Raw genomic sequence first — 10,982 nt, 5'->3', positions numbered from 1 at the left:
CGCAATATAACTTTGTAATCTTCTCTAATATCTCACCCACTTCGTTCGTACAGAGATTATTTCCAAAGCAGGTTAATCATGTAAGCCTACAACCAGGCAATCTCAGGCACGAATGTCTTAGTGAGACCAAACTAGTGGAGGACTATCTGTTGGTGGTGTCTGCTGCACCTAGGAAGGCTTAATGCAAGTGTTGGAAATGGCTTGCCTTTCAGCAAAAGTGTCAATTCCCTTAATGTGCTCCTCAGACAAATATTTCAAAATAATAGCCATCTCTTACAGCCTAGACGGATCACATTGTGCAAAGGAGTGCTCAGAGTTACAGTGCTGAGGATAAAGTTGCTCCGAAACGCTTTTTCTTACCCATGGCATTTGAGCTTCTCATTTTGTCTGATAGGGCTGTACTAGATCCTGCATCAAGAGATCTTTTGCCAGCTTTAATAACAATGACCAGTTCTGGTTTTGTATGAATCCCTATACATACACTTGTTTTCTCTAAGAGCAATTGCCTTGCTGATGGTTGTGTTTTCCAGAAGAATTACGGAAATGAAATATGGGACCTCAAAATCTACATCACTCTTAAAATAGGCGTCCTTGTCATAGAAAGATACACTTGGTATGCATTGCCACCTTCCACTGTGCCAAATGTTGCAGCCCGTGATTTGAATTGCTGAAGACGCTGCCTGTGTGTGGGTCTTCGTGGGCTTCAGATTAAGTGCATGGTTATTCTGAACTCACTAGTGGCCGATGGACACACTTTCAGCTGCACAGTAAGATTCCAATTCAAATCTAACCATCAGACTATAGGATTTTGCACAGCATATTAATCTATTACAGATGCATGCTACCAAAAGACCGTTTTGAGGTATATTTCCTTCCACCTACATTGCAATATACATGGACACATTAGCACAAACACACCTAAGTTTGAGAATATCACACACAGACACCTAACACACAAGTAATGTTTATTGCGTTTCATAAATAAATGTCATAGCACCGTTATTTAATAATTCAAAAACAACTATTGATACAAATTCTGCTCACAGCATTGTAAAAATGTTTGCTTGCGTTCCTTCCCTTCTCCAACCACCATCGACTACACCCTGCATCGGGCTCTCCCTAATGGAGCATCTTTAGCGAAGGCCAGGAAAGGAGGTTTCCACAGATCCTGCAGGGTGCGTGTAGCCATAGATGTTCCTGGCACATGGAACTGTATGAAATGGTGACAAACCCCTGGCCACGAGGGCACGCAAAGGCCTGCAGTCCCCAGAAGTATTGAAGAAGGTGGACTAGAAGCACGGAGCTCGTATAGCCGAAAGTATCCACCAATAGCTGCTATATGCACTGGTGGATACACTCAGAGCCCCCGTGCCGTCCCAGAACCCACAGCTTCAGCACTGGGAGTAAGAGGAAACCTCAGTCCTCCAACTTCCGAATTCCCAATCCAAAACATTAAAAACAAGATGTGAGCAAAGTCATTAGTTCTTCTGCCTTTCTAGATGGATTTGCAAAACTACGTTGAAATGAAAACAGTCCCCAACTGAGATCAGGTGTCTGGGCAGAGGGAGAGAGAGTCCCATAGCAAGGGAAATGGGGCAAAGAAAATGTAAAAGCAGCCTTGTAAAGAGGGGAGGGTAGACGCCCAGGCTGGCTGTTAAATGGTGATATGGAAGGAGTCCTGTAGCCACTGGTCACGGGAGTTCTGCGGTTGGGCCACACTGAGGGGCTGCAGCTGGGGGGCCTCTGTTACAGGGCTGGGCAAGCCGGAATCGAAATCCTCATCCTCATCAGAAAAGCCAGTGGCATAAGAGCCCTCAGAGTGCAGGGACGATGACATGTCCTGGTACATGCCTTTGTATTCCTGGATGGACTCGTAGAGGGACCACAACTGGCAGAGCAGGGACATGTCTAGCTGCCGCAGGCCGACCTGAGAGAGGAGAAAAACAAAAACATATCAGAAGGGCCCGTCAGCACTAGGTAGCACAACTTCAGTATTGACAAAACAGGGATGAAGCTGGGGACCACAGAGAGTCCGAGTAGATAGAAAAACAGCCAGTGTAGATGGACCTTGAGCACCTGAGAAGCCTTTAATATCTAGGCTTCTACATCACCAGTGGAACTGAAACTAATTCATGAGTACATCAACCTCAGAACCTTTTCTTCTCCGCAGAAGATGCCGATGTTTTTATCGGTTTCTTCTCAAGAGGAGACCACACGTTGATTGAGAACAGGACTATTTCTTGAGAGGGGTTGATCACGCGCCCCCACAGAACAGTCTGCTTCAATGGAACTTCACCAGATGAACCGCATATAAAACTAAAATTGGGACAGACCAATTTGTTTCAGCACTTTACTGCACAAGTGAAGATTTCCTTTTGGGACAAAAATCAGAAAGAATACATTATAGATGTGTTATGCAGTGCAGATCGAATACGTGTTACTGACCAGAGCACATGAAAGCCAGAACCAGTCCCTTGGGACCTTCACCTTGCACACTGATCAATGCAGAAGGCGCTTTACGGACTATACAATCAAGCAAGCTTAGCTATCAGAAAAGGACCAGTTTCAAATAACCCCAAGCTCCCTAGAAAATATGTTTTAAATAGAAAACACTCTAATCTGTGCTAACTGTGGGATAAAGACGCAATAAGAACATGGAAAGAGCACTATGAAATGGCGCGGGAGAGAAGTGTAACCAAAAGCCATTGCAGATATCCTTGGTACAGGATTCAGGAGAGTGTTTTGGCGGTTCAAGGGACTTCTTTGAAATGTGTCCAGTTCTATAGACCTCGTTCGTCCATAGTAGTTTGTGACCTTTTCAGTTAAAGACCTTTCTCTTTCAATTATGGCCCCAGTGAATGTAGTTGTCTTTCCCCCAATTAGCCATGGACCTTCCTCTACCTGCAGTTTCTAGGTCCGACTGGAAAGAGTTGAAGCTCTGTGCGGCTGGAGTTTACAGGGAGCTTCCTGAGAGCTGTGTGCAGTGACTGAAGCTCTAGCTCATCAAATGAGTAACATAGCACCAATAATGAATAATCCATTTCTAATGAGTGCCGCTGCATGTGCCGACTTAAACGGCGATTGCATATCTTTGTGCGAGCGATAGGGCTGTTGTCCTCAATTACCACTCAGGATCAGCATCCCGCCTCACACCCACAACCATGATTCATGGCTCTGCTAGCCATTTGGGGGAAGGGAAAGGGAGGGAGACGGGGGGAAGAGGCAGAAGGCCCACATCCCACCAAAAAAACAGCTATTCTACCAGCCCTAACATCTCCCTACCACCTTGTGTCTTTTTTAAAACATTTTTTTAAGAGAAGGGTGTTTAGTATGAAGCAGCTACAGGCAGAGAAAAGTGCAAAGAGAGCGAGTGGCTTATGCAAATAAAGAAGGTGGCTGATGTAAAGGAACAGTGCTGTGTAGCGAAAGAGTCTTGCGCAGAAGATGGCAGATGCAAAGTGAGGTGTGGGGAGAGAAAAAGGGAAAACCAGAGAGAAGTGGATCCACAAAGGAACCTTACACAAGGGAGAGGCAAGACATAAGCAAAAAGAAAGGGCGGCAGTGTAAGCGAAAGGGAGGGCAGGCTGCCCAGCGTAAGACAGGTGCTCAGAAGAATAGATGCAAACAGAGGGCAACAGTTACAAACTGAGCGTGAGACATATGCAGAGAACCGAGACAAGCAGGAAGAGAGAGAAACACATGCACAAAGAGGGGCAGTGACACCCAGCGGGAAACTAGCGGCACAAGAAAGCCAACAAAGGAGTGTACATAGTGAGTGCACTACCCAGCTTCTTCTTAATCACAAAGTCACATTTGTAGTATATGCGCTTCATCTTCATCAAACAAATATGGGGATCCGAGCAAGTGTACTGCCCATCTTTAACACAATGCATACTCTCAGCAAGCACACAGAATCCAACACACCTGCGCAGAGCACATCTTCACGCTTTATCTGCCAAGTAGACCTAACAGTCACGAAAACGAATTAATACAGACATATTGCTTTTGGCGATGCTTTTGTGTGAATGACTGAGCAGAGTGGTTCATGGCCGGGTCCCCTTAATGCTGAAGAGAGGCCATCTTGTAATCAGCAACTGTGCCAGGGAAATAGGTGTTCCCGAGCATAATAAAGCAATCATTTCATAGAGAGAATAAAACATTATTGAGTTGGAGGTTACAATTCTGTCGGTTTATGCCTGACAATATATTTTCTGCCATTTGTCGATTTACTTGTGTGTTTAAGGTATATCTTCATTTTGTAAATCTTTGAAAATATAATAGACATCGAGCTGCATACCCTTTGATACAAGGAAGTCACGTTTTTTCGTTGCAGCACAAATGTGTTATCAACTCAAAGGTTACGGAGTCTCGCACCAGTCTCGCCACCTCGCTTTTACATTTTAGAAAGCAGGTCAAGACTAAAGAATGGCTCATCTAACTCCTAAATCCACACAGCCTCCACTCCCCACTGACATTGAGACTGGGTGAGTTGCTCGCCCCAGCTACCTTGCCTGGTTTCTTGTAGATCCTTTGCTGCAAGTTGTCCACCCTCCTGCTCCCCCATTCCTTCTTTTGGTCCCTTCTTTCCTCACTGTGTAATTCCCCCTATGATTTTTAAAGGACTCTTGTTTCTTCCAAAAGCCAGGTCTATGCTCAATAACTCCCCTCCGCGCCCCACCCCCAGTCCGAGCTTCTGGTTGCATCCTGCTCACCAATATCAAAACATGTTCTTCCCTTTGCATGAATAGTGGGACTTAAAGAAGCAAACATGTTTTCTGTCTTGGTGGCGAATGAAGAATACGTGCAGCAGGATTTTAAGTGCATATGAGGAGTTGTGAACGAGGAGAACGGGGTGAAATACATTTATTCAGACTGCCGGGCAAAGGCAAACATTGCTGCCCGAGAAGTCTCCCCCCCCCCGCCCCTTGGGCGTTTGCCCAGAGATTGCTGCATCTTGTCCCTCATGTCCTGCGGCTCTATTGAGACCAAGATGCAACATCAATGCACAATGTTTCTCACAACACACATCTAACAACTAGTGATGAGAGGAGTTTGAATCCACCTCAAATGGATCCATTTGCTGCTGTACGCCCATTTTTGACTACTGCTTAAACATGAATGAGATGGGGGACATCCCTTGGTGCGTCAAGCCTATTGCAACTTCCACGGTTCAACAACAACAGTGTATCTTCAATCAGACCGCGCTGGATCAAGTGGCTCTGTCAACTTGGCCACTTCTTCAGCACCCATACAGGTCCTGGGATGAATCGTTCATGCTACTGCATCTGATCGGGAAAGACGTACATCAACTGTTTCTATCATTCCCAGCTACCAGGGACGACTACCAAGCGAGGAGAATAGCTCTAACGATGCAAGTCCACCTGCAGATACATCTACACTTCGAAAGAAGCAGCCACACAAACCACTCAACTGTTTTCACACAAGGGCCTGACATCTAACAAAAGCATGTGATCTACCGAATACAGAAGGTGGCTGATATTGACGCCCAAGTCATCCAGTGGTGTGTGTTGACTCGCCTCATCACACACATTCTCTGAGAAACAAGGATCGGGCTGAATAACATTCTGTAGATGGCACACAACCACAAGCTGGCTGACACTAGAGCTTCTGCCATGGAGAATACCACGTGGGGACCATGGAGAGAGGAAGTCCACGGCTTGGCCCATCTCAGTTCAAAGTCTCGCCCCCAGCTTGTAAAATAGCGGGGGCAGATGACAAGCGACCACTGGAGGCCACACAACACATCACCTACTTTCGTTATGCACTGCATCTCATTGCTGGCTGCCCATCATGCGACCACATGGTCTGCCAGTGAGGAAAGCTCAACCTTTTTATCAAAGCCTGTAAAACCTTGGACAAAGCCAAAGGGATGGCCATAGGTCGCACCAGTCCAAATAGCTAAGACAACCGATGCCACGCCTTCCTTAAAGACAGCAAGCACAATGCTCATGCTGTGATGGGCTGATGTCACTTCCTTCCACCAACACACATGTAATAAGGTCTATTCAGTCTGTCCATTTAAATAGCCTTTTCGAAAAACAAAACAAAAGCAACCTTATGTTTGGTGCCAGTAAGCATTTTAAAGGCCCTGACTTCTTCCTGCACACGTTGGGACAGTAAGCGTAAATCAGCAACAGAATGCAGCCTAGCACAGATGGGAGGAAATGTAGGGAGCTGCTGACTTTGCAGGTTCAGTCCTCGTGGAAAGAGTACAACCTAGAGAATCCTGGGAAGGGGCTGCGCCTTCCTTTCATTGTAGGGACACTGACAGAAGGTGCTGACAGCCTCTTCCTGCCTTCCCCATCACCTGGGCAGGTTCAGCATTTGGACTATTCAATTCACTCACATTTTCCTACAGGCTGCTAGTTTTTCTTTTTTTTTTTAACTTTGACAAATAAGGGGGGTTGGTTGCAGGGTTGGAAATAAAACGCCCGATAAGCAGTCACACACACTCAGAGCAATGCAAGAATGTCAGAACAACCGCACTGCAAGCATCCCTCACTCACAGGGCAGGTACATCAGGAGCAGAAGCAGTGCAACACCCGCTTACACATAGCCAGTGCTTTAAGTGGCCTGCCAAATCAAGCTGTGGGTGTGGTCAGAAAAGGGGCACGGCCTGGAAGGAGGTAAGCGCACATTTAATGAGGCATATCATTTAGACACAATTGTCTAGCCCTGGCCTCCTTAACGCCCTGCAAATAGCACAGCAACTGATCAGCTGCTGTGCAAGCTAACCCGAATCACAGAGAAAAGTCACAACTTGCTGAAGGCACGCTACACTTTTGCGGGCTCAGCTGTAGTAGTGAGGTGTAATCTTTCCTAACGCACACAACATGCACAGCAAAGGCAGCAGCACTGGAATATCCCCACACACCCAATCCATACGCAGCCTGAGCATCAACGGGGCAAACTCTGTTCAGACAGAACCAATGCAGCACAGGCAGCAACCATGCATGCTCCTCTCATACAAAGTGCAGGTCAACTACAGGCAACAGCAGTGCAATATGCACAGGACGGGGACAGCATAGGCAGAAGTAATGCACGTTTTACATTAACCCTCTCCTCTCTTCCCCACCATCCCCTCCCTGAATCCCCAGCACAGTTTAGGCACAACACTGACAGCAGCAATGCTTGCAAAACAGAAATAATGAGTACAGGGCGAAAAGCCCTTATGCAAGTGTTCCTCACAAACACAACCAGGAGAGGCATCAGAAGTGCAATGAACCTCCAGATATAGAGAAAACGCTCAAAACAGGAGGCAGCAGTGCAAAGTTCACTCAAACATTGGACATGTACAGCATAGGCAGATATGCAGGTTTCCCTTACACACCGAACAATACAACGCAGGCAGCAACAGTGCAAGTTTCACTTGCATACGCCTCTTCCCCTGTCCTCCCGCTCTTCCTGCAAAGCAAACAGTGAAAAGCTGTTGGCACAGTGACAGGAGGGGCTAAATCTGGGCTTGAATTGAGGGGGTAGAGGGGGGTGTCTCAGATCCGTCTTTGGCTAGTGAGAGTTTCAGCTCGTACCTGGCTTTTGGGATAAAAAGAGGACCGAGCCCTGCACCCACTCTAGAGAGATCTTGGAAGAAACAGAAGGAGCCAAGAATCCTGTCCAGCTGCAAGACCCATGAGGAGACCGGAGACCTGTTGGAAGAAGACCTGGCGACCAACTTCTGCTGCTGTCCTGGTTAAAGACCCGTCCTGTGGAAGATCTCCAGCAGTCCTGCGAAGGAGCTGCAACACTTGGAGGGGGGGGGGGGGGGGAACGACATCCATTCTCGATGTCAGCTCGGAGTCCCACGAAGAAGAGCCTTCAGAGGTGCCCCTGGACCACCCAGTGGTTGACCATCTCGGAGTTTGAGCTACCGTGCTGCAGATGTTGCCATTCCTAGTTGAGGCATGGAACTTGGGGGATCTTTAGCGTGCGCCATAAGACTTACCTCTGAAATCTATTGGTTCTAGCACCAAGGGGATAGGAGGTGAAGTCTGACTGCGACACTTGAATCCCTTTGTGTCACTGTGTGTCAGTGTTCATCATGTGAAACAGCTTACCTGCGTCCAGTCCTGTCCTAAGAGGGGCCCTGCATCGAGTTATTTTGCATTTCTCAACTGGAAGACCTTGCACCCTTAAACCTGCAGTCACTGGCAATCAAGGGCTGAGGCGGACGGCAGGAGAAGTGACATCAGACCCTCTTCAGCAGACCTGCCAAGTCCCATTAAGAATCAGAATATGGGGGGTGAGTGGTAGCGATACTTACCTGAACCCCAAACTCCCTGCTAAAACTTTTGATAACTTTTACAATCGTTTGTCTTTGCCATTGCTTGTTCACACAAGCACTCTGAAAGTTGGGAACACGTTTGTTAGTTAAACTTGTCCCCTAACCCTAGGAACTGTTTATTGGACCCCATATACCCTACCTTCATTTTGTCAGCTTCACAAAACGGTATGAACTTTTGGGCACAAGGCCCCATACATGTTAGGGGTGGACTTCTGAAGTTAGGATTGTATCTCTGTGGACCTGTAGTGCTTATGCTAATTTGTACCTTCCTTTTCAGGGGTTTGATATGTATTTTGCCCTACTCCAATGATTGTGTATATGTATCTAGTATTAGTATTGTACGATATTATTACCTGTTAGTAGTCATTTTTCACTGTGTTATTTGGCCATAAGTAAAGAAGTCTTTTTATACCAGTTTGTCAAAGTGTGTTCCTTGACTGCTCCACTGTGTGTGCTCATTGTGCACCCCTTAACAAGCACACCACCTCTTGAGACTTAGCCTAGACCACTCGCCCTGCTACCTTGAACTGGTTTGGCTACAGCTCCCAGAGTTGTTGTCCCTGTCACAATACTAGGTTGGCCTTCTGTATATCTGTCCCCCAGACCAGAGTATAGAAAATCAGTCCCCACACAAAATAACCGTCTGCTGTTAGGTGGGCAGTTAGATGCAACCATTATGTCAACGTGGGTATATGCCAATGTAATAGCCTACCTCTATAAATCTGCCTATTTCAGACATGAACTTATTCAAAATCAAAACGTTGGTCTCTTGTGGCAGCATATGAGTGTTGCCGTTTAAAGCTACAAAGCACCTTTGTGAGCACTGGTAGATAGCATGCAAAATGAGCCTTCACACTGAATGTCTCGGTTGGTTTTCTACATTCTGATATGCTTGACAATTTTTAAGAGACCGCTATTAATAAATAATGAAAATAAATGTTGTTTCCCTTTTTATATAAAGAGCAAATAAACTGTTCAAACAATGTTGGTACAAGTTCTCATACTCACGGGCATCACCACCCCAGTAACTCTCGCCAGTAGCTCCCACCTATTGGCCGTTAACTACATGTAGCTCTTACTAACGTAAAGGTTTAAGACCCCAGATGTACACCTTTACATGGACAGTGCACGTATTTCCCCCACAGAAAAGGTACAGCACAGGCAACAGTGCAAGCTTCCTTGGTATATAGAACGGGTACAGCCGAAGCAGATACGTTTCCATAACATAGAACAAAGAGGGTACAGGCAATCAAGATAGCCGCAGGACAAGCTCCCCACAAGGACAGAGCAGGTCAATGGACAGGCAGCAGCAGGACAAGCATCCATCATACACAGGCGTGGTAGGAATGGGTTAGAGCCGAGCAAACTTGTGTCATGCACGCATCACAAGTAAAGCCTGGACAACAACAAATCGAGCTTCCCTAAAACACGTAGATCAGGTACAGCAGTACGGGTAGTGCAAGCTTATCTCACGAGCCAGAAAATGTACAACAACTGGCAATTGAAGTGCAGGCTTCTTCTCATTCAGAGCAGTTACACCCCTGGCAGCGCAAGAGTCATTCAAATGTACAGAAGAGGAATCGTTTGGACAGCAGTAGTGCATACTTCCAACTCAGAGTGAGGAGCACCGCACAGACTGCAGCAGTGCACACTTCATTGCCACATGGAAAATGCACAGCATAGGCACAGCAATAGCCCTTTCCATGCAACAGGCACCAAACAGCTACAACATAGGAAGCATCACAGCTACCTACCCACACACAGAACAACCGGTAAAGCATGGGAAACAGTAGGGCAATATTTAAAGGGGCAGCGTGGACAGAGGAAGACGTGCAGTCTCCTTTCAATCAAAAAGAAAGGCACAACACAATCGCCTCCCTCACACACACAGAACAGCCACCACAAGGCCAGTGACAATACAAGTCACAGGGATCACAATCACGGAAAGTGATTTGTTACTGTTTGTAGCCTGCAAGAGACTGGTTAGCTTGACACAAATAGGTTATTGGACCTACAGTTGACTCGCCGAGACATCTGGTGTCTCACAAATATACCTTTGAGACATTGGACCTCATTCTAAGTTTCCCGGTCCAGAAACAACGGTGCCGGTTGTTTCTGGATAAATAAATATTTTTTTTTTTATTTGTAATTGAAGCTCCTGGTCTGTGACCAGCGCCATGTGGCTCTCGTTTCTTGAATGGCTGGATTTCTTGTTCAGGCCACAAGGGTAACACTGAGCAGTGACCCTAAATAAGTCAGAATATAAATAACAAATCATGTGTCTTTCTGGAATTCTATACAATAATTGCTAGACTCATTAAAGGTTTCTTTCAGGCACACTTCAGTGGGCGAGTCACTGATTTAGTCTGTTCTTAAACACCTAAAATTCATAATGCAAACAAAAACCGCCAAAAAGCATTTAGAGTAGAATAAGCATCCATTTTAGGTTTATGCATTTTGATTTTCGCAAATTGCAATTATAGAATGTTTTATTCTGCCGTTGTCTGTGTTACGATCATCACAAGACATTCCACCTCGGTGTCCTCGGTCACTTGACAAAATCCATCTGCCTAAACGCTTATATACAGTGTAGAAATGTTTGACCCTAACACATAAAGTGGCCCTTGATTTCATTGTGCCACAATTAATGCTTTGTTTTTAGGTGCATCTTTCCTGGCAT

General features: G+C 46.1%; 1 protein-coding gene across 1 annotated transcript in view; it reads right to left on the bottom strand.

Moving 5' to 3' along the window:
* Window positions 1-948: 948 nt before the first annotated feature.
* FAM89B (family with sequence similarity 89 member B) overlaps window positions 949-10,982 on the bottom strand; it is a 34,840-nt gene continuing 24,806 nt past the window's right edge. The window contains exon 2 of the mRNA XM_069644849.1: window positions 949-1,927. Within this exon, the coding sequence (XP_069500950.1) occupies window positions 1,655-1,927 (273 nt within the window). The 3' untranslated portion in view covers window positions 949-1,654. The remainder of the gene's footprint in view (window positions 1,928-10,982) is intronic.

The sequence above is a fragment of the Ambystoma mexicanum genome, chromosome 2p (assembly GCF_040938575.1).
Source record: "Ambystoma mexicanum isolate Mex_15411 chromosome 2p, UKY_AmexF1_1, whole genome shotgun sequence".
Taxonomy (NCBI): Eukaryota; Metazoa; Chordata; class Amphibia; order Caudata; family Ambystomatidae; genus Ambystoma; species Ambystoma mexicanum.
The sequence above is the reverse complement of the archived record's forward strand: the minus strand, read 5'-3'. Positions and strand labels throughout refer to the sequence as shown.